Below are 24,511 nucleotides of genomic sequence, written 5' to 3'. Positions count from 1 at the left end.
CTGACCAGTTCCATATTGTGCCATCTGCAAAAGCATGTCAAATAGGAAGATACAACTTTGAGCATGGTGTGCCTCAGAAATGTGCCCTCACAGGAACACGACCCCTCACCATGCCACCAGGCTGCTCATCGTTTATAAATGTGTGAGAGTTTTCTGCATGGAAAAAAAAGAAAAAGTTTTTCTGAGGCTAGCTCTGCAATGTGAGTGTAACATCAAACGATGCAAAGATTCTCTAAAAGCCACCAAGAGAAACAATAAACAGAGCGAGCGTTTGTCAACTGCTTCTTATGCTCTCATGGCCTGCATTATCTCAGATGCTCCTCGCAAGGGGCACTAAGGTAGGAGTTAGGATTAGTCTCGCTTTGCAGGTAAGGAAATTTAGCCATGCAGAGGCTAATTTGCCCCAGTTTAGACACCAGCGAGTGAGAAAGTGTTCAAACCCAAGGAGCTGGAGTCCAGAGCCTGCCATCCTTTTAACCGCCCCCCATCCTGAACATAAACCTGGTGTTGGTGAGTCCGGGCAGCTCACTGCATGGAACACAGCCCCTCTGTTTCAACAAACACACTTGACCGGTGGAGACCAAGACGTCATGGCAAAAATCGGTGCCGTGTTTCTTACGTAGCGCAAAGAAGCTAGAGAGTGCAAAAATTCAAAGGAGCTTGATGTCGCCAAGATGGAATTCGTCTCATACACAGAGTCCTACATAAGTTCCTGGGTCTCCACTTAGATACAGACAGTAAATGCCCACCCCACCCCCCAGTCCTAGCTGGATGACTGTTCTCAAGTATGTGCTCCGAAGCCCGACCTGGATCAGAGGCCAGGTTCCCCCATATACCATCTGGTCACTTCCTGCCTGCCTCAGTGGCCCCAGCAGTAGAGTGGTGAGGGCAGAAGCTGCTTCGCAGTGGTGCTGGAGGCACACTTCTCTCCCTCACTCTTCATCCCCTTATCCAGTTGTATTTCTTTACTTATTTCTAATCCCTGTCATTGTTTCGCCTCCTTCTCAAGCCTGCAAGCTCAACAGCAAAGGGGCTTTGTCTGCTTTATTCACTACTAGCCCCAGTGCCTAGCTCAGCACATGGTAAGTACTCAGTAATACAAGGTTTTCACTAGGAGGATTAAATAAAACTCCCTATGTAAAATGTAATAAAGATTAGTTCTACCCGCTTCTCACAGTTTCCTCCTTCGAAAAATAATCTGTTGGTTCTGTGTCCGATTTAACAACCTTGGTACCCCCTAGGGTTATACAGTGGTCATTCTAATCGTCTCTTCTATTGTGCAGCCTTGGCTGGGATACTATGGTTCCTTGCTGCCCACAGCAATACCTCCTGAACGTCCTAGCGACTCAGTTTTTCAAAGGATAGCATCAGGTAGTACAACGCTCCTTTCTACGCCACTTCAGCATGCTTCTACCCTGAAATGTGGCCCAATCATATGCTTCCAATGGTTACGTTGAGACATGTTAAATTTTGCATCCCTTCTGATAGCTTGTGGCAGCACCCAAGAGAAGTTGCTCCTGCCATTTCTGAGTGTTCTGAGGGCTTCTACTCTGGGAACCCTCGCTATTCTCCTTTTCTCTGGAATTTTCTAGACCAGGAGCAGCCAATTCAAATGCCTACATGGGTCAAGCAAGTGCCATAAACGAGCAAAGCCATTGCAGGTGTGAGACGTGGTGGGGTGGTGGGGACCGAGGGAGCCTACTCTGGTTCAAGGAAGCAACTGCAACTAGAAACCAACCGCTTATGGTTGTGTAGGAATACAGGCTGGAGTTGCTGCATCTTCCATTTTCTTAAAAAGACAAAAGCCAGAAAACCTAGAAAGATCTCACTAGTAAAACCACATGTGAACAAAGCATGTGGGGGCCGACATTTGGACTACCAAGTGCTGGTTTTGGATCCCTGCTTTGTGGTGAAAGGCGGGCCACCATGCCAGGCAAGGGTGGGTCCCAGCTGTGGCAGTTAGTTACCATCCTCACCCCACAAGGATGACCATTCTCCATGTGGGGACTTATAAAAGTCACCTTATTCTCAAAACTCCGCATATAGTCAAGAGAACACCGAATCAGTGGAGGTCTTCCTTTTCCCAGTCACTGAATAGTTAACGCTCTCCTGGGTGGGGGTTTGCTCAGGGATTGACAGCAGTTTTGACACCCACATGCTGAAAGCTTTCTTATTACACATGCACACAATTTCTTTTCCCATTTTTAAATTCCCTTAACTTATACTGTTCTAGCCGTAAGCATGAAATCTATATGTCATATGCCATAATAAAAAAAAAAAAAACCTCTAAGGATTTCTTTTTCCCATCTGATGTCCACATTTATCATTGCCTAAAATCGGAAAACATCAGCTGTCCTAATTCTACATTCAGTAAGTCTCAAATCGTCTTAGTGGTGCCATCATAAATCGTAGAAGCCAGTTCTTTCAAAATGTTCTGAGTTTTCTAAGTGAGGGGATGAGGGAGTCTGAGAAAGGAACATCCTGTTCAACTGAATCTTGCTGATCTTAGAATTTGTCCTTTCCCCATCTGTGCTACTTTCATCTGTTTACCTGTCTCCCCTGATGGGCTGAGCAGCGGGCCACCGGCATATCCTTGTTGAGTGTTCACAATCTAATCCAGGGTTTGACGTATTGTTAAGGATTTCACAGATATTAAGTAAACATAGTATTATCTCAGAGCAAGGAACACTCGAAAATACACTTTCCATTACTCAATAAGGGGACATTCAGAGAAGAGGAAGCGGGACCCAGGAAGGCATTTTTAAAGCAACTGACTGGGTGCCACAAACTATCAGAAGGAAGGAATGCAAAACTTAATATGCCTCAATGCAACCGTTTAAAGCATAAGATTGGCCCTCATTTTAGGGTAGAAGCCATGCTCAAGAGGCATACAGTAGATTTACACGCTCTGTATGGTCCAACACTCCTTCCCCAGCACCCATGTCCCACCATAACATGACATTCACTCCAGAAAAGCCCAGTTGGATAGAAAGAGCAGCAGAGGCATTAGCAGGACTGGGATTACTCGTGGCTTTGGGATGGAAGAAACTATGGTGAAAATAGTTCGCGTTTGAGGGCTTACCAGGAGATACCCGACACAAAGTGTTCAGCACACCCTCTGACCTTCCGCCTCAGAGCTCAGAGCTCTAGGAGGCGTATGCAACTATTTCCCCAGTTTCACAGAGAAGGAAACCAAGGCGCGAGCGCTTATGGGATGCGTGGGAGGTGACACGGTTTGGAAGCCCATTTGTCACGCTGTGTCCTCCATAGTACAGCACCGACGTGGAGCACACGGCCTGGCTGCCAGGGGTAAGTGCGGCCAAGCAGCGCTTGGCACAACCCACATCCTGGTAGAGCACAACCTCAGTCAACAATACCGAAAACAATGGTGAAAAAAGAAATCAATAAAAACCGGAAACCAAACTTGAGCAATCCCTGCTCCTGGCATCGCACTGGTCTCGCAAGGTACTACAGGAAGCAGAAACAGTGAGAGGAGCAACAGAAAAGCCCATTGCCTGGCGCCCCTTCTCTCCAGCCCTGCCCCTCATAAAGCCTTTCCTCCAGGAAAAACAGAAGCTGAAAGTTTAAAAAAAAAAAAGATTCACAGGGCACAGACAGGCATACTTTCATTTTAAGATGCAGTATTTCTGCTTCACAAAACAATCACCATTCTGGTGATAAATTTTCCATTTTAATATTATGACAATTGTTAGGGAAGAAACGACTAAACATGTCATTTTCCTTTTAAGTGTGAGTGCTTTATAAAGGTCACTACATGCAAAGGTGCCAACTGCTCCAGAGGTGTTCCTTAGCATAACACTGTGATTCAATATTTAGTCACTCTGATTTCAGGTTTGTTCACGCAGGCTCCACTCTGACGGATCTGCTGATTCTTGCTGTGTTTATTATCGAAATCTTTTGACTAGTGAGCACTAAACTGCAAGGTCTGCTCTGAGGAGGGAGGAAGCTAAGGGCCCCTGAGACAAATCCCTCCAATGTTACTCCGTCATATTATAGTGGATTCATACACTGCTGGACTATTTTGTATAAGACTTTCCTGAGTTCCCTAAAAATACATCTTTGGCCAAGAACAGATCTTTTGAGGCTTAAACCTACCATGCATTAAGATATTCCCTTTAGTGCGAAAGGACATTGTGCATTTTAGGCTCTTAACATTGCATGTGGTTGTTTAGACAGAGTAGGAAACAGTGTTCTGTTGTTCACATGGGGTCTTCATGCAGAGACATGGAGGGAGTCATTTTTGTTTCATTTAAGAAGGCTTGGGAGTACTTCCATGTTTAATAAATATCCCCTCACTGAGGGTCATAACCAATACAGCTAATATCTGGGACTTTGTTACAAAGATGTCAACGGTTATTTTTAAAAATTCTTACATAAAACAATGTTAGTAATCTCAGTAACTATCTAATAGTCCTCATAAGTACAAAGCATCCTCATAGGAGAAATTTTTTCTATAAAATAAAAATGGTTTCATTTCCTCTAAAAATAAAAACTTCTATTGTAAAAAAAAAAAAAAGCAAAAGTACAGAAAAGCACAAATAAGAAAAAATTTTTTAAATGTCCCGAGGGAAGCACTGGTAACATTTGGTTCATCACACTAGATCCTTTTAAAGTATATGTTCCAATATGTGCTTAAAAGTTTTAAAAATTGGGTCATACTTATACATTTGCTTTTTTTGGTTGAACAATATATCATGGACGTGTTTCATGTTTAGAAATATATGGCATTTTAATTATTTTCAAGATATCCTTTGGATAATGTGATTAAGTTTTTCCCTTTATAGAACATAGAAGAAAAAGGTTTCTACAATTAGATAGTTGCTAAATTAGATACGGTGATGGAAAGAAACTACCCGTGGGAGAAGAACAAAAATCTAACAAACAGATGCAGTGGGTCTCCCACTTGGGGAATGGATATTGTTGATCTTGAGGCCAGAAAAAAGCAGCCATTAAAATGTGAATTTGTGCATGTCTATTCCACATCCCCCGCCGTAGCCCCAGCCACTGGCATTCAGAGTAGAAATGAAATAAAGAGGAATCTACTTTTTATGTATATCAGAGACAATTATCTGTTTTATAATTTTTGATTTAAAAGTTAATCCACTACCCTCAAGGAAATTACACATGGGCAAAAGTAAACATCAAAAATTATTCTTTTAGGCTAAATACTCTCTCCTGGTTTTATTTCATTTCAGTTCATACTATACTAGCTAAAGCCAGGCCACAGAGAAAAACACATGGGTGAAAAAGGTAGAAATAGAGTGTAGATCTCAGATGACTCTGTTAAGGTGTCTCATGGTAAAGAAAAGCAAGACTGTCAGATTCTAGGGCTGAAAGAGGCTGTTCTACGGTGGGTAAGGAGAGGGGTTGAGGATATTGAGAGTATTGTAGACTTAGAGACAACAGAGGGGACACTGAGTTCTTGATGTGCAAACTTGCCATACTTGCAACACCAATGCAAAGTGGCTGAACAAAACATGATACAACAAAAAAGCTTGTTTTAAATGCAAAATACCTGCAGCTATAATGCAAACCAGTCGAATGAAAGTTGAGGGCAAATGTGCTTTTCTGACCCTCAAACATTTCTCCATATTCTCCCTGGGCAGGCAGCCAAGGCCGGTGAGCACGTGGTTTCCAACCAAGCCCGTCGGCTCTAGAAATAGAGCAGCATAGCAGGCTCAAGAGGCACCTCAGAGGAAAATCTCCCGCATGCTGCTTTGTGGTTCCTGGGCTTCCTGCACAGTGTGCAAAGAATACCTGCTGTAAAAGCAGTGGGAAGGATGGCAGGACCAATTTTTAGAAGGCAGTATTGATTTTTAAAGAACTTTTTGTTTTGAAATCACTGTAGGTTCACAAGCAATTGCACAGGTAGTACCGAGAGGTCCTGTATACCTTTACTGTTTTCTTCCAACGGCAACATCTTATATAATTATAAACAAACATCAACACCAGGAATCTGACATCGGAACGGTATGTGTATAGCTCTATGCCATTTTTTTTTTCTTACGGATTTTATTGGGGAAGGGGAACAGGACTTTATTGGGGAACAGTGTGTACTTCCAGGACTTTTTTCCAAGTCAAGTTGTTGTCCTTTCAATCTTAGTTGTGGAGGGCGCAGCTCAGCTCCAGGTCCAGTTGCCGTTTTCTAGTTGCAGGGGGCACAGCCCACCATCCCTTGCGGGAGTCGAACCGGCATCCTTGTGGTTAAGAGGATGCATTCCAACCAACTGAGCCATCTGGGAGGCAGCTCAGGTCAAGGTGCCATGTTCAATCTTAGTTGCAGGGGGCAGAGCCCACCATCCCTTGCGGGACTCGAGGAGTTGAACGGGCAACCTTGTGGTTGAGAGCCCGCTGGCCCATGTGGGAATTGAACTGGCAGCCTTCGGAGTTAGGAGTATGGAGCTCTAACCGCCTGAGTCACCGGGCCAGCCCAGCTCTATGCCATTTTAGCACACATGTAGACTCATGTAACCACCACTGTCATCAAATTACAAAACTATTCCATCACCACAGATACCTCCCTCATTATAATCCCTTTATAGTCATTCCCCTATTCTTAACCCCTGGCCACCACTAATCTGTTTTCCATCTTTAAAATTTTGTCATTTTAAGAATGTTATATAAATGGAATCACACAGTATGTGACCTTTTCAGATTGGTGTTTTCACTCAGCATAATGCCCTTGAGATCCATCCAAGCAATTGGGTAAGTCAATAGTTCATTCCTTTTTATAGCTGAGTAGTATTCCATGGATGTATCACAGTTTATTTAGCCATTCATCTAGTGAGGGACATTTTGGTTGTTTCTGGATGAAGGTTATTACAAATAAAGCTGCTATGAACAATCATGTACAGATTTTTGTGTTAATAAGTTCTCCTATCTTGGGGATAAATGCCCAGGAGTGAAATTGTAGGTTGCATAGTAAATGTATATCTAGTACTAACTTTTAAAAATTAAATAAATAAGTTTCTCTTTTCAAAAGTAACATTGTTCCCTCACAGATTTTTTTATGTGGTGAGTTAACTGGTCATGGGTCAGGTTGGGAAGAGGAGAGAAAAAGCATTGATTACCAAATAAATCATTCTAAATCCAAGAGGGGGTATTGTGTTTGGGGGCCTTATTATAACACATGGGCACGATAATCTATGCAGATATGCTTGTCTATCTCAGGAAGTGCTCAGGATGAGTGTGAGACATCCCATTTCTATCCTAACCACAGTACTGGGATGGTAAGCATGAAGAAATCAGGGCTAGACCTTTTATAACCCAATGTGGAAAAATTCAGATAATTTCTTCAGGGTCAAAAGTTTTGGACAAAAAATGACTGTGGCTTCAGATGGGTTTAGATGGAGGCAAAATAAAGTGATTGATGTTAGTGCCTCCTCTCCAAAAGTAGTGGTTATTCAGAAGTACACTACTGAATAAATACTGAGGATAGTCATTCCATTGCTTCTGTTTAAGGACATGTGTGATACAACTGAGCATAGCAAGAAGGCATTCCTGGAGCCTCCTCAGGAATCCTCCAGAATGGGGAGACCAAGCCTGGGAGGACTCAGGTGGGATCTCTAGAGCTGTCTGCCACTGTCTGTAATGCACAACAGAATGAATTCATTTTCCTGCTTCATTATTATAATATCATAATATGGGGGTAATACCCTCTAAACACATATTGCCTTCCTGGCTCAGAGTTGCCAGGGACCGTGTGCTTTCCCTAACCCTTTCAGAAACCCTAACCCCCACCCAAAGTGACTGAAATATCACACACCTTTCACAGGATACAAATGATGGGCCTTACCTGGAAGGAACAGGGAGAAAGACAGGGGACCAGCCATGAGTTATCCATATTATCTACACTCACAGATACCTCAGAGTTATCTCAATCCCTCTTTATCTCCTTCTCTCCCTCAGGCTACAAAAATTTTCTCTTCACGAGGAAAGATGAGAAATATATCAGTTGTGAGCTTATGTTAACTGACGTCTGTATGTGATGGACCACATATACAAATATACAGAGTGCTATTAGAAGCAAAAATTGAGATACTACATTTTCCAAAACTAATGTGTCAAGTATAAGTGTGAAGAATTCTAAAATAAGCTTCTCTTGTGGCTCTCAGAAATAATTTGATATTTAGAGTTATGTGGCAGTACAAAGATAAACATTGCAAAAATCTAAATACACACATTAGGAAATGGTTAAAAAACATTACGTTGAAATCACATGATAAATTATTACATAATAATTAAAATAATATAATTAAAGAATATTCAGTGACACGGAGAAAAGCTCATGAGTGAAAAAGCTAATTAAAATATTATATAGCATGTTCATAACTTAAATATCTTATGTTTGAATAGAAATAAAAGGAAGCAGTGCTCTAAAATGTTAATATTTTTCTATGGGTTGCAAAATTATGACAGTGTATTTGTTTCCTTTTTTATACTTCTTGATGTCTTCCACCATTTCTGACATAAGCATGTATTATTTTAATAGTTGAAAGTTATAAAAGTTAATTTTAAAACATTTGATATCTTCCTGGCTGAAAAGCATCAGAAGATCAAAATTCAGATCGAAGAACAAACCCCAACCAACTTCTAACAGAGCCACCTTTCACTTGTCATGCTTTTAACAAAATCTTTGATGTTTTATGCCATGGCCACCATTTAAGTCACCTTTCAAGAAAGGATGATTTTTAAAAAAAAAGAAAAAAAAAGAAAACGCTGTTGTTACCTAAGCCATTTTCTACCAATAACATCCTGGCCTCTCAACATCCAATATTTTACCTCCAGGAGACTTCTTATTCTCTCACCATCATCCCCTCTTCCTCCCACCCATAGGAGTTCCTGCTTTGATGAGCTGTTTTCCATAAAATTCTATGGGAACAAAGTTTTTGCCACTTGGAAAAATCAAAACATACACAGAGATGACAGAAAGGGCATTTCTCCCGCAGGCATAATTACAGAATAAACAGGCATTGACAAAAGCAAGAATGCATTGGTATTTTGTTTTGTTGTATTAAACTAAAGGGTATGAAACTGCCAGTGAGGATTTGGAGAGCTGGAGGTAATATTCAAAATAGTTCAAGGACATCATTACTCCCTTCCCAAGAGTCCCAAGCACCGCCCTCAAGCTCTCAGGTGCTTGACCCTTCCCCTTCCATCTACCCTGCCCACACCTAAGGATTTTTGCTTTGTTTTTAAAACTTTGCTAATTAGTTCATACAGTGTTTGAAGCAAGAGTGAGGGGGGAAAAATATGAATCAGTCTTAACTGGATTTTTCAGTATCTCACTTTCTCAATATGTGGAATGAATCCCACCAGGTAAGGAGAATAATAAAGACCAGTGGATGCCCTCAATTTTAGCATTCTCACCGATTCCTAACACACACAGGAGCTCTCTAAATGTGCTCCCAGGAAACTGTGACAGTATTTTCTCCCAGGAAAACTGTGTGCTAGATAAAATACCTTTGCTCAAGACATAATTCTTATCAAGAGGATTTAATCATTAACACAAAGTGTAAAAGCAGAAGTGAAAGTGCTTTTTTTAAACTTTTAAAGTTTTGACCTCTTAATTACAAGTCAAGAAAGTTAAAATTAGATTAGGTTTGCTGTCAACAGCCTTCCTGAGACATCGTAATTTAATTACATTGTTTAAGTTGACAGGTGTTTCACCACCAACTTTTGGCAGTCAGTAAACTCCCTTCACTGTGTCCAACAGAAGAGGGCAAAGCAATAAAAAAGTTATTCATTAAGCAAAACCCTCCATCATTTCCTGGATAAAAAGGAAGGAGCCAACACTAGGAAAAAATAAATAAATAAATAAATAAATAACTAAGGTAAATGAAGACACAGTCAGGAAAAGTGGGCAGGTATAAAATGACTGCAGTTGTGACGGGAGAGAGTAGGTGACCACATTTCTTCCAAGAAAGAAAAGTTGAGTTTAGCACACCCTTCATGTTTTGTTCAACAGGTAATATAAGTATCTGCCATGTTTCAGGCACATGCGAGGTCCTGGGGATGCACAGGTGAGGAAGAGGAATCTGGCCCCTGTGACCCACCCTCTTCCCAATGACACAAAAGAGATAGAACTAATGATTTAATCACAATTATGTGTTAAGTCTCCAGGGCAGTAGGGACCAGCACATTTTGGTCGCAAGGGGATACCCACCCTGGTTCCCTCCAGTGAGAGGAGTTTGCTACAGGATTCCTCAGGAAGTAAGGAAACAGTGCCAGCAGCCACACGTCCAGCCCCATTTCCTGAGCCGCCACCCCCCTCCGTTTCCCTCCTCCCCCTCTCCCTCCCCAGCCATTCTATCCTGAAAGTCAACAGTCCCTCAGAAGTGGAGTCTACCATACTCACGACTCAGCTTCCTTCTCCATTCAGTTTTTCCTTTTGCTTTTACCATCACTGCAGACTTTCTGCTCTCCTGTCCACCTCGGGAGTCTGCTGTCCTACTGCTTTCTCTGTCTCCAAGGCTTCTGTGTATGGCCTGCTCTTTGTCTCTGAGGTTCATCACCACTCTATTTATGTCCCTTTGTCTGGGTCTTGCAGTCAGACTCCCTCAGGGAACAATCTGAGTGGGTCTGTTAGTCACTCTCCATTAGGCAGTATCCCAGTTGAACAAAGTTCTCGTGCCAGGCTATTTCAGAAGATGCTGACCAGCCAATAGAAGGCTGCCTTTGACTCAAGGGCTGACCCCTGATCCGACCAGCTTATAGCTATAATGATGGGGGTCCCATTATTCAGAGCATGGCAATCTATGTCTTAAGAAACCATTTGTGGTCTCCTACCTCTTAAGGTGTTTGTGGGTGAGGGAGACACTCAAAGTATCACCAAGAATCTCAAAACAGATATTAAGGCTTGATTTCATGTTAGTCCCATATTGTCTGCTGTTTCACTATAACATCACCATTTCCGAAATGCTTCAGTGTCAGACTCTCTAGATACAGGCATCGCCATTCCATCCCACACTCTTTCCCATTAAGCACAGTGACACCCCAAGAACCTTTCCTTTCACAGTGTCCCCGTTGCCAATTTTGAGTTGGCACATGGGATGAAGTTGATTTGCCATCCCCCAGTCTAAAGGACGAAATCCAAATTCTGCAGATCGCCACCCTAAGTCTTCAGCCTAAAACTCTGCTTCTAAGCCCAAATTCCAGCCAGTATTAAATTACCACACCATTCTTTATGCAACCTGTGCTTAGATACTCTCCGTTTGTCCTTCCAGATCCAATCTCTACCTTGCTCCAGAGAGGTTGACCATTATGCACAGTATCAGCCAGGCATCCGAGTTCCCTGGGTTTTGAATGAATTTGGCCAAAGGGAGGCACTGGCAGAATATGAGGGGCATACAGAGTTTGAGATATACCAAGGGTGTCAAAAAAATGTATACACATTTTAAGCGATGTTACCTGTGCTCAAGCAGTAGTTCATCATAATCAGAAGTGTCTGGATCTGAAGGTAACCACTTTGAGCACCTCTTGTCATTGCAGAAGTCAAATGTAACTTGTATTCATCTTTTGTTATCGGTATATATTGAGTATTAAAATTAATCGTTTTTTCCTTTCTTAAAATATATATACGTTTTTGGTTTTTTTGGCACCCTCTATACTTTCCCCCCCTCCTCCAGCCTGGCAGTGGCTATGTTTCTCTACTTAAGGCCTCAGCTCCTGGCAGGGGCCTCTCTCTGACACCTGAACCCTCCTTGGGTCTGGGGTTACCAAAACATTATCTAGCCTCTCTCCTTGCTTTCTTTAGGCTGAAGCTGCCTGCTGCAAGATGCTTCATCCACCCATGTTGCTTTTCTCCAGTGCTGCCCACGCCTTTGTAAATGAGCCCATCTTTGAACTCTCTTCAATTACCCACCCCCTCTTTAAAAACTTTAAATAGACTTCATTTTTTAGAATAGTTTTCAATTAGAAAAATTTGGAACATAGGACAGAGAGTTCCCATATACTCCACATCCTTCCCATATACAGCCAGTTTCCCCTATCACCAATATCTTGTATTATTAGTATGATATATTTGCTACAATAGTGATGCATTATTATTGACTAAAGTCCAGACTTTACTCAGACTTCCTTACATTTTACCTAATGTTCTTTTTTTTTCTGTTGCAGGATCCCACAATTACATTTAGTCATCATGTCTCCTGAGGCTCCACTTGTCTGTGACAGTTTTTCAGACTTTCCTCATTTTGGATGACCTTGACAGTTTGGAAGAATACAGGTCAGGTGCTTTGTAGAATGTCCCTCAACTGGGATTTGGTTGTCTTTCTCGTGGTTAGACTGAGGGTATGGGATTTGGGGAGGAGACCACAGAGGTGAAGGGCCCTTTTCAGCACGTATCAAGAATATATCATTTCAATTTGCATCAAGAGCACATACGGTCAACATGACTGATCCCTGTTGATGTTAACCTCGCTCACCTGGCTGAAGTCACACCTGCCAGGTTTCCATGCTGCAAAATTACTCTTCTTTTTCTCCCTCTTTCCTTATTGTACTCTTTAGAGGGAAGTCACTGTGTGTAGCGCACACTCAGGAGAGGGAAGTTACACTTCCTTCACCAGAAGGTGGAGTAGAGCTTATGTTCTTTTTTTTTCTTTTAATTGAGGTAAATTATACGTAACACAAAATTTGCCATTTTAATCACTTTTTAAGGGTTTCAGTAGGCCATTTATTTCCTGCTGGGACCCTTACTATGCCCAAGTTAAACTTGTCACTCTTCACCCATAATGACAACATGTTTGTTTTATCACATGAGATGTCCAGACAGAGATTCTCCCATTTTCGTCTGTTTAATTCCTACTCACTCTTTAAGCCCCAACTCAAGACTTCATGGGCTCCTGTAGGGATGGTGAGTTACTCCTGTGATTATCTCCCTGACCGTGTATTTACCCTTCCATTCCAGTATTTTTTGCATTGCACCATTTTTTTTGTGGCTTTCCCAAGGCAGGAGCTAAATTTTATTTATCTTTGTATCCTTAAGGCTTAGGACTGCCCTAGAAGTGCAGCTGCTGATCAATAAATGTCAGCTGGAAATAAAGGAAGAAGAGATGAAATAGAAGCTGAAATGGCCTATTTTTCCCCAAAGATTAAAGAGAGTGTTAATACCTAATATTGGTGAGGGTGTGGAAAGTGCCACATTCATTGCTATGTATCCTAGTACATCCTTTCTGCAGAGCAAATTGACAACACCTATTAAAAGCCGTAATATATGCATATTTCTACCAGCAACTGCAAGTCTGGAAACTTAAATTAAGACGAGATTCAAAGATTGACTCAGTCCTGACAATGTTTTTTTTAATTTGACACTAAAAGTAAAGGCAAAAATTGCAAAAATGAGCAAGTGGGACTACATCAAACTAAAAGGCTCTGCACTGCAAAAGAATCCATGAACAAAATGAAAAGGCAACTTAGCAAAAGGGAGAAACTATTTGTAAATCATGTATAAGACAAGGGGCTAATTTCCAAAATATATAAAGAACTCATGCAATGCAATAGCAAACAAAACAAAACAAAACAAAACAATTAAATTAAAAAATGGGCAGATGATCTGAATAAACATTTTTCCAAAAAAGACATACAGATGGCCAACAAGTACATGAAAAGATGCTCAATGTCACTAATCATAAGGGAAATGTAAAACAAACCCATAATGAGATATCACCTCGCGCCTGTTAGAATAGCTATTATCAAAAACACAAGAAATAGCAAATGTTGGCAAGAATGTGGGAATGTAAATTGGTGCAGCCACTGTGGAAAACAGTATGGAGGTTCCTCAAAACCTTAAAAATAGAACTACCATATGATCCAGCAATTCCACTTCTGGGTGTTTAGCCAAAGAAAAAGAAAACACTGACTCAAAAAGATATATGCACCCCATGTTCACTGCAGCATTACTTACAATAGCCAAGACATGGAAGCAACCTAAGTGTCCACTGGTGGATGAATGGATAAAGCAATTGTGATACACACACACTCACACATACACACACACACACATACACACACACCAAAATGGAATATTATTCAGCCATAAAAAAGGAAATATTGCCATTTGCAACAACCTTGGAGATGGACCTTGAGGGTATTGTGCTAAGTGAAATAAGTCAGACAGAGAAAGACAAATACTGTGTGATCTCACTTATATGTAGAATCTAGAAACAACAAGAACAACAACAAAAGAATTGAATTCAGATACAGAGAACAAATTGGTGGTTGCCAGAGGTAGGGGGTAGGGGGTCGGCAGAATGGGTGAAGATGGTCAAAAGATACCAACTTCCAGTTATAAAATAAGTAAGTCCTGGGAATGTGATGTACAGCATGGTGACTACAGTCAACAACACTGTATTGTATATTTGAAAGTTGCTAAGAGAATAGATCTTAAAAATTCTCATCACAAGAAAAAAATTGTAACTATGTGTGGTGACGCATATTAACTAGACTTACTGTGGTGATCATTTCACAACATAGGCAAATACTGAATCATTATGTTGTACACCTGAAACTAATATAATGTTATATGTCAATTATATCTCAATTAAATAAAGAGACAATCAAGACAGGTGGAAAGATACTTGTACAAAGATATTGTTTTCAATGCAAAAACTGGAAACAACTTCAAAGCCCAGCAATAGGCCAACTAAATGATGGTATATCCATGGTATGAAGTAATAATACATCGCCATTAAAATTCAAGTTGAATATTTACCGAGTAATGATCTCTGGCTATGGTATAATGGGCATAGATCTAACTTTGTCTTTGTATTTTTCCAAGGATATCTGTAACTAGAAAAAGATGATCAAAATGTACCTTTTCAAAGGGGCTGATTTTACCAATGCAAATTTGAACATCCATCTTAAAGATAATGAAAACTTGAAGTACAACCAGTTAGCCAGTTTAGTTATAACCAAGCTAAAATGTCACAGCTACCATGATCATTGCCTCCAGCCATCACCACCTTACCCTGAAAACACTAAGGGTGTGGTGGGTCACTGGAGAAGAGAATTCAGAGCTTCCCACCTCTGTCCCCACTTCTGACCTGAATCCTGGTCTTTTTCTTTTGATTTTAAAGCTCTTCTAACTAACAGTAATTTAGTCACACTTAGAAACCCATCGTTCTATTCCACTCTGCTCATTTTGCAGATGGGAAAACTGAGATCCAGACAACTTCAAAACGACACCGAAACAGAGCCAGATCCAGGTCTCCAGATTCCTGTGATGGTTCTTGGCACTTTAGCAAGCCAGTCGAATCAAGGGTGGGTTTTTTTAGATTGAAACACTTGTGGGGGGCCCACATGTTTCGAGAGCAAAGAATTCTAATAATAACCTATCTTTGATCCCCTCCCCAACCCAACTTTAGAACTATGTCTCAGCAAATACCATGTTTCCCCGAAAATAAGACCTAGCTGGACAATCAGCTCTAATGTGTCTTTTGGAGCAAAAATTAATATAAGACCCAGTCTTATCTGACTATAAGACCAGGTCTTTATTATATGATATAATGTAATATAATATAATAGCCGGTCTTTTTTTACTATAAGAGCGGGTCTTATATAATATATTATATCATGTATATAATATACATTATACATATAACATCTCATATATATAATATAATATATATTGTATTTTATATATATGACATACATATATATATATATATATATATATATGTCATATATATGTCATATAATATAAGACCCGGTCTTATATTAATTTTTGCTCCAAAAGATGCATTAGAGCTGATTGTCCAGCTAGGTCTTATTTTCAGGGAAACATGGTAGTTATCAAAGAATGTTTACTGAGCACAGTGTAATTTGGAAACATTATCTCGTTCTAATGTAATGATGGGCAAAAGCACTACAGTCTAACTTAATGTAACTGTGTTGAGTAAGCAAGGATGATAAAAATCAAAATACCATTATGTCCAAGACTGGCTTTACCCCCAAACAAATAAACACAATTCTGATTGGGTCTTTGCCCTCCTAGCTCGATCCCAGGATCCCTGCATCTTGCTTTTGGCTCTTGCTCTGGACGACTGCCAGGAATGTCCTCCAATGTCTACCCTTGCAAACCAGTTACCCTTGCACACCAAAAACAATTCTTTCTCTTTCTACCAAATCTCTACCCTGCTCCCAGTCAAGCCCCAATACCTCACACCTTCTCAATGAGACAGATAAAGTGAAGCCTTAGAATTTTTCCCTGGAAGGTGCACAGTAGAAATAAGTTTAGACTTTTTAAAAAATGCTTTTTATTTTTCAATTACAATTGACATACAATATTATATTAGTTTCAGGGGTACAACACAGTAATTAGACATTTATATAATTTACAAGGTCATCACCTCAATAAATCCAGTACCCATCTGACAGCATACATAGTTATTACAATACCACTGACTATATGAGTATTCCTGTGTTATACTCTACATCCCCATGACTATTTTGTAACTACCAATTTGTACCTCTTAATCCCCTTCCTCCCTTCATCAATCCTCCCCATCCAGCAATAATCAAAATGCTCTCTGTATCTATGAGCTTGTTTCTGTTTTGATTGTTCATTTATCCTGTTCTCTAGATTCTATAAGTGAAATCGTATGACATTTGTCTTTCTCTGTCTGGCGTACTCCACTAGGCAAAATTCCCTCTAGCTACATCCAGGTTGTCGCTGATGGCAAAATTTCCTTCTTGTTTTATGGTTGAGTAATATTTCACTGTATATATGTACCTCCTCTTCTTTATCCATTCATCCACTGATGAACACCCAGGTTACCTCCGTATCTTAGCTACTGTGAACAATGCTGCAATGAGCATATGGATGCACATGTCCTCTCAAAGCAGCATTTTGGGTTTCTTTGGATAAATACCCAGAAGTGGGATTACTGGGTCCTCTGTCTCTTGTTATAACGTCTTAAAGTCTATTTTGCCTGGTATAATTATTGCTTCCCCAGCTTTTTGTTTTTGTTTCCATTTTCATGAAATATCTTTTGCCATCCCTTTACTTTCAGTCTGTGTGTCTTTCAATCTGAAGTGGGTCTCTTGTAGGCAGCATATGTAAGTGTTTTGTTTTCTTATCCATTTAGCCACCTTATGTTTTTTGATTGGAGCATTTAATCCATTTACTTTTAAAGTAATTGTTGATAGATATGTAGTTGTTGCCATTTTAGTACTCATATTTTTTATTCTTCTTCTCCTTCTCTTTCTTCTTCTTCAAGAAGTCCTTTTAACATTTCTTGTTATACAGGTTTGGTGGTGATTAACTCCTTTAGCTTTTACTTATCTGGGAAGCTTTTTATCTGTCTTTCAATTGTAAATGATAACCTTGCTGCATAGAATATTCACACTTGAAGGTCCTTGCATTTCATCACTTTGAATATTTCGAGTCAATCTCTTCTGGCCTGCAAAGTTTCTGTTGAGACATCAGATGAGTCTGATGGGCGCTTCCTTGTAGGTAAGTAACTGCTTTTAACGTTCTCTCTTTGTCTTTAACCTTTGCCATTTTAATTATGATGTGTCTTGGTGTGGGCTTTTTTGGGTTCATCTTGTTTGGGAATCTCTTCCTGGGCTTGTATGTCTATTCCCTTCACCAGGTTAGGGAAGTTTTCTGTCATTATTTCTTCAACTAGGTTTTCAATTCCTTGCTGGCTTCTACTTCTGGTACCCCTATGATGCGAATGTTGGTATGCTTGATGTTGTCCCAGAGGCCCTTTAAACTATTTTCATTTTTCTGCATTCTTTCTTTTCTTTTTGCTGTGCTGATTGGGTGTTTTCTGCTACCTTCTAAATTGCTGATTCGATCCTCTGCTTCATCTCATCTACTGTTGATTCTCTCTAATGTATTCTTCATTTCAGTTATTGTACTATTTATTTCTGACTGGTTCCGTTTTATGTTTTATATCTCCATTTTTATGTTTCCTATCTCTTTGTTGAAGTTCTCACTGAGACCATTGAGGATCCTAATAACCAGTGTTTTGAACTCAGCATCTGGTAGATTACTTGTCTCTTTTTTTTTTTTTTTTTTTTTTTTTTTACAGGTCTTGCCTCAGGTTTATTTGTACGAGTAAACAAATGACCTCCTTGGGTTTTACGAGGGCCTTGATAGCCTCAGCCCATGCACTCATGACCTTGGCATTGTTGGCGTGCATCTTCTTCAGGCCCTTCTTGTTCTGCTACTTGGTAAAGTGCATGTTCCTCAGGAACTTGGGGTCCACCCCCTTAAGAGATTTGTATCTTTGTTATTAGGGGTTCTTGATGCCATTTCTGTGCCATTTTCAGGACTGGTTGTGCATGGTGTGGTTCTTGGACTTGGCCATGTCTGCAACCAAGTTCATAGCTCCCAAATACCTGGGACCAGAAGAGAAAGCTACTTGTCTCCATTTTGTTTAGTTCTTTTTCTGGAGCTTTGTTCTGTTCTTTCATTTGGGATATGTTTCTTTGTCTCCCCATTTTGGCTGTTTCCCTGTGTTTGTATGTTCAATGTAGGGCTGCTATGTCTCCCAGTCTTGGTAGAGTGGCCTTATGTAGTAGGTGTCCTGTGGGGCCCAGTGGTACAATCTCCCTAGTCCCCTGAGCTGGGTGCTCCAGGTGTATCACTTGTGTGGGTTGTGTATGCCCTCCTCTTGTAGTTGAGCTTTGGTTGCTGTTTGCATGTCAGTGGGAGGATTGACCCTCTGGCTGATTGGTTGTGAAGACTGGCCATGACTACAGTGGAGAAGCTGTTGTGTAGGGGCTGACCTTACAAAGCAGGATTCACTTTAGCAGGGCTCGGGTGTCTACCCAGTCTGCCATTTGGGTGTGTCTTTTTGTGAAGGTGGTTGAGTGGCATTCTGGTGTGGTCTGAAGCTGGCCACCAGGTGTGTTGGTTCTGGGACCTCTTGGGAGGGGCTCTGTTGCAGGCCAAGGTCAGCTGCTGCCTGTGCCTGGTCCGGGACTACTTGGTATGAGCTACAATGTGATCTGCAGATGGTTGCCACTTGGGCTGGTTTGGAGGTGCCTGACGGTGCAAACTGAGGCTGGCTGCCACCAGTGCTGTGCTTAGGGTTGCTTAGCAAGAGGTACGGGGCATGCCAATGCCAGATGCTACTTGTTTGGGGTTTGTGAACATTTGAGAAATTTTAGGATGACCCAAGATAGGCCATTTGTATGGAAAAGCCACTGGAAGTGGCTTGGGTGGGGCGAGGTCTTAGGGAATCACCAGGGTGGGATGAACAGCATTAGCCAAGCTGATGGAGACTCAGATATGGTGGCTACCTGCGTCTGCATGCCAGGAAGGTGGTGGTGGGGGGCTCAACAAAGGAACTATGGCTTCTGCCAGCACTTCTGTCTGGGACAAAGCTGCCCCTCCTCCCCTCTCCCTGAAGCCAGACAACTCAGTTCCTTCCCATACGTCCCTGGTACCTTTCAAGCTGCTGTCCCAGCACTGGACTCAGAATGAGTGAGTCCATCAGTGAGTAAATCCATGTGTGGGGCCTTTAAGAGGAGCACCTGGGACTCCAGCCATCCTCCATCTCACTCAGCCACAATCTCTGCTGGTTTTCATAGCCAGAAGTTGTGAAAACTAACTTCCTGGCACTGGAACCCTGGGCTGGGGAGCCTGGTGTGGGGCTGGGACCCCAAACTCCTCAGAGGGAACCTCCACTGCTGAGATATAGTCCCAATTTTTAAGCACCACACGAAGGTATGAGACATCCTGTTACATCTCTCCACCCGTCCCAGTCTCCAGATGGCATCTTCCATATGTCCTTAGTTACAGGACTTCGGTTCGGCTAGACTTCAGGTGATTCTCAATGATGGTTGTTCTGTAGTTTAGTTGTAATTTTGATGTGGTCAGGAGAGGAGGAAAGGACAGCATTTACCTACTCCGTCATCTTGATCAGAACAAGAAGTTTAGACTTGAGAGTCAAAAGACCTGACTGTGCAGGTATCTGGTAAGTTCGCAACGAAGCATTTAATCCTTCAGAACTCAGACTTCTGTCTGTGAAAGTCATGATTACTAGGACATACCGGTATCCGAGGTCCAGTTGGACTTATTCAATGGCAGCTTTGTACAAGCCAAGACCAGCCCTGGTTTGTAAAAGATGTAGTTAATCTTTAAGCTGGCAGTATGTGGTGTTAAGAGAATTTGTAATGGAAGGTCCTTACTCAGTCACATCCTGTTTTAAGAATTAAAATAACTAAAGAAAATGTAGAGTTTGAGAAAATTAGATTTGCTACAACGTCGTCACTCAAATGAAGTAAACAACTTCTCTACTGTTTAAATGGTCTTAAATCAATGTTCTAATGTCTCCTGACCTTCTAGGCTATGTGGAAATTTTTGATTTTCAATATTTATTTTTAAATTTTGAAAAACCTTCAATTCTTTGTCTTGATATTTTTAGTCCTCTCTGTTTTTCCTGCTCTACAGTGAGTGCAATCGTGTGTTGGATGCGAAGGTGGAAAGCCCTTCCATTTGGCTCACGGGAGGCCCAGGATTCTCAAGCAGCAAGAAGACACCTCTCTGCAAGAAATCTGCTTGTCTTGCTTCAAAAGGGCTGATTTTACATTGTGATCTGCATTCATTTATTTACAGAATCAGCTGAGCTCCCACGTGCCAGGCATGAAAGAAAATCATGAGCACACCAGACCACTGGCAATAATCAGATCTCCACACTAGGGCTTCTTTACACAGTGTGATAAAACCCAATGAAGAAACCCAAGAAGCAAAGAGAACCTATAAAAGATGGGTGAGACTGGAAGGTGAGTAAAGGTGTCTCTTGAGGAACTGACCTTTGAAACTGAAGGATGAATGTGGATTACGTAGAGAAAGGACAGGCAGCTCAGGCAGGCCACAGGCTGGGCAAAGGGGAAGGATATCTGTTGGAGAAAAGTTTCTTCCACTGTTCACTTCAAGTCCCATCAATTATCTGAGGCAGGTATGAAATTTTTGGGGGGGAAACTCCACCTGTATTTGCAAATTAATCTTCCAAAATCACTAGCAACCAACATAACTTTAAAAATATTCACTAACCTCTCCTTTATCAAATGCTCTCATGGTTTTTGTTTTCCATCACATACAAAATGGTGATTTCTTATTTTTAGCCCTCTCTTACTTTTCCTTGCTCCATAGTGAGTGAGTTGTGTGTTGGATGGGAAGGAGAAAAGGCCTTCCATTTGGCCCACTGAATGACCAGCAGCAAGAAGACACCTCTCTCAAGAAATCTGCTTAACATGCTTTTAAAGGGCAAGAGGGCCCTTTTCCACAACATGTTACCAATGGTAATGTTTAAAAGAGTTTGCAAAGCACCAGTGGTAAAATGCACTCTTCTTTAGTTTCCTGAATTAGGGACACAGTAGAAGCTTAAGGAGAGAGCAGCCTGTGCATGCATCTGTGGGTGTAAACAGTGGGTGCACAGAAACACCCTTCCACCTTTCAGGCATGCGATGAGTTCTTATCCCATCACTTTTTGAAGACCAGTCACTAGAATGCAGGGAGGGGTGTCTCAAACTCATCCATAATTTAGTGGATGTCATGTGGGACAGAGAAGGAAAAATAAAAGGAGAAAAAAAGCATTGTAAAGGAGGATTCTTCTAGAGTGGAACACACAACCCCCACCCACCCTCTGAATTCTGTAATTCAATGCCCACAATATTCCACTCCACATAGAAGCCAGGTTCTTCACAATTCTTGTTACTAGATCTAGAAATCAACACATAAATGCCATCTTCCTGTCACCAAAACTTCTAGGAACAAAAAAATGTGGCTTCCTTGTCTGCCCGCCAAAAAAGGGAGCTGGGATTGTTAATACATTGCTTCTATCCTCCTGTGTCACACGTTTTACTTCCCCCACGGAAAGGGCAGCTTCTGTGGGTGCCCAGGGCATCTCACTGCGACAGAGAGCCCTCCTTCCCAGGGCCAGCGCTCCGCCCTGGCAGACAGCAGCCCTGGCCCGTGGTCATCTGCATCCTGTCTGGTCCCTCCCGCCCGGAGTGTCTGTGCACTGCCGCAGTGAGTTGTATAACCACACTTCGGGCCGCCTAGAGGGGAGCGTAGTGAGCGTCCCTCCTGACAGCATCTGTTGAAAGTCACTGGTGCCAATTTACAAGACCCATCAGACAGGAAGGCCCCCAAGACTTTCGGGAAGGGAGGAGGGAGAAGCGCTGTTAGGATCTCATCACTGGGGGGGGGGGGGGGGACAGGGCAGTAAGGTTTGCAAATCTCTCCAGGAGCAATAATTAACCCTCAAGTTCTGTCCTTAGAGCTGGTGATGCAAGAAGGGGAAGAGCACACTGAGGGCCCCCGCTCCACCTCATTAGTGTGGGTCAGGAAAGGGGGAATGGGGCGGAAACTCCTGGGGTAATTCTCAAATTTTCTCCCCAGGGAAGCCTCTAGTGAAAATGCCAAGGACGTCTCCCCTCCTTTTCAATTACGTAACTCTTGCACATTTGGAAGAATATACATGAACATAATAAATTTAACTACTTATGAAGGTAGATCTCTAAATAGACTGCATTTAAAAGCTCGGAGGCGCACTGTAAGTCTGAATAGACCTGGTTGCCACCTGGCAGCGTTACAGGGTGGCATCTAATGACTGGATTCTCCAGGCCCTCCCTCTCCCCTCCACACACAGCTCCGGGATCCGGGTCGCTGGCGGGGATGGCGCCCTCTCGGCCCCGCAGGCGCGGCGTACTCCAGTCCCGGAGTCGCGGAGTCTCCTGGACCAGCTAGTCGACAGGCAGCGGAAAGAGCTGCCCCCTCCCTCCCCTCCACCCTGGCGAACACCTGGCGCGCGGTTACCTGCGGGGCCGGGGCTCTCCGCAGCCCATTGGCCGGACCCCAGCCACCTTTGCCGTTGGCTTCAGGGTGATGTCCGACCTCCGGCGCTCGCACTGCGCCCTCCGCTGGGCCCGCGCCATTCTCGTGGGGACCTTCATCCGGCGCCGGGAAGAGCCCGCAGCGGCGCTGGAAGCGGGCGACGAGCTGGGAATCCTGCAGGCTCCACAGCAGCTCGGCCATGGTGCACCGGGTCCGCCGCCGCCGCCGCGCCAGTGCCTTTAGGTTGCACTGTCCCCCCCGCCCTTGCACTTGCCGGTCAGGCTCCCGGGGCGGAGGGCGGGCGGGGCCCCGGGCGCCCGCCAATAGGTGCGCCTCTCGAGTCCTGGCGTCCGCACCTCGCGCGCAGAGGCTCAGGTGTCCGCCTCCACCTCGCTCCGACCACGTCCGCCCGCCGCGGGCTCGGGCGGGCTCGGGCGCTCCCGGACGTCTGCCACCTCGGCTCTGGGCGGAGGAGCACAGGTGTCTAAACCGCGCCCCCTCCGCACGACCGCGCCCCCACTCGCTCCCGGCTGGTGCAGACGTGCCACCTAATGGGGAGCGGCGGAGCTCTTGTGGACCTGCGGGTGTCCGTCCTGCAGTTCGCCGTCTGGTCGCTCAGTGACCTTCCTTTCACTCCTGAGCCCAAAACGAGGTCTGATTTCTCCTCCTGCTGCCCGCACCCAGCTCTCTGCTCTTGCCTTTGACCGTTTCCGGCAAGTAGAGTGAGCCCCCTAGGGAAAATCCCTAAGTTCTTTGCAAACTTTGCGTGATGCAACGTCTCGCGGAAGTCCCGAACTTTCTCGACCTGGCTTAAGAGCCACAGTTCAAGGTAGACCCTGAGTCTTCCTCTGCATTCCCCTCCCCTGCCTTTGTGGTGTGGCAACTGGGCAACAATTTTAGACGCGTAGGTAGGAAAACCGATTCTTTCTCGGTTTCCTGCATTAAGAAAGGTGACGCTTGCCCCTCCTCCCTCTTCTTTCCGCTCTGCCTGCATTTACACAACGGCACGGGTAAGGCAGACCAAGCTCTTTCGAGAACAAGGTGATCAAGGATAGGGTGGAGGATTTGACATCTCACCGCACCTGCGCCTACTTTAGGGCTCATTTCAGTACTGCAAAGAAAACATTCTTCAGGGCGGGTTTTCCCTCCTCCCCGGCATCTCCTTGCAGGGGCGCTGAGATCGCACCCAAGGGCCTCTGCGCTTTCTCACAAGGAGTGAAAGGCAACAAATTGGGCCCAGCTCATCAGCCAGCAACAAAAGAGCACTTCAGTCCTCGTCTTCTGTTTGCAGCAGAAGGCTGTGCGTTTCCTGGTAGCGAACTAAGCATTTGCTTACACAAATGACTGTCAACAAACACCTGCCATTACCTTGTTTATCCAGTTGGGTTTTTAGTCTACAAGTCTCTGGGATGAAGCTTTCAAGGATGATTTGGTCTCCCTCATGTCTTAGTTTCCGCTCTCCTTCCCATCTAGAGAGCAAGATGAAGGTGGCTGAGAGAGCAATGAAACTCTTGGGAGACACCATTTTCTACTTACAGAAGAAGCACAGAGCTGTTGTCACAATCCAGCTGTGTGACTGTGGGGGCAGAGCCCCAGAAAGTAGTTTCCAGGCTCTCAGCCTCACATAGACAGGTGCTGGCTCAGGTAGTAAATGGCCATCAACTGTGATTGCATGGCCATCAGCTGTGGCTGGTTGGC

General features: G+C 43.1%; 1 protein-coding gene across 1 annotated transcript in view; it reads right to left on the bottom strand.

Annotated features, from left to right (window-relative positions):
• SGPP2 (sphingosine-1-phosphate phosphatase 2) overlaps positions 1-23,413 on the bottom strand; it is a 106,160-nt gene extending 82,747 nt beyond the window's left edge. The window contains exon 1 of the mRNA XM_019753681.3: positions 22,796-23,413. Coding sequence (XP_019609240.2) covers positions 22,796-23,014 — 219 coding nt within the window. The 5' untranslated portion in view covers positions 23,015-23,413. The remainder of the gene's footprint in view (positions 1-22,795) is intronic.
• Between the last annotated feature and the right edge of the window lie 1,098 nt (positions 23,414-24,511).

The sequence above is a fragment of the Rhinolophus sinicus genome, chromosome 17, assembly GCF_057876585.1.
Source record: "Rhinolophus sinicus isolate RSI-liver-muscle chromosome 17, RSI-T2T, whole genome shotgun sequence".
Lineage (NCBI taxonomy): Eukaryota > Metazoa > Chordata > Mammalia > Chiroptera > Rhinolophidae > Rhinolophus > Rhinolophus sinicus.
Note: the sequence above shows the minus strand (reverse complement) of the source record. Positions and strands in the feature narration are given on the sequence as shown.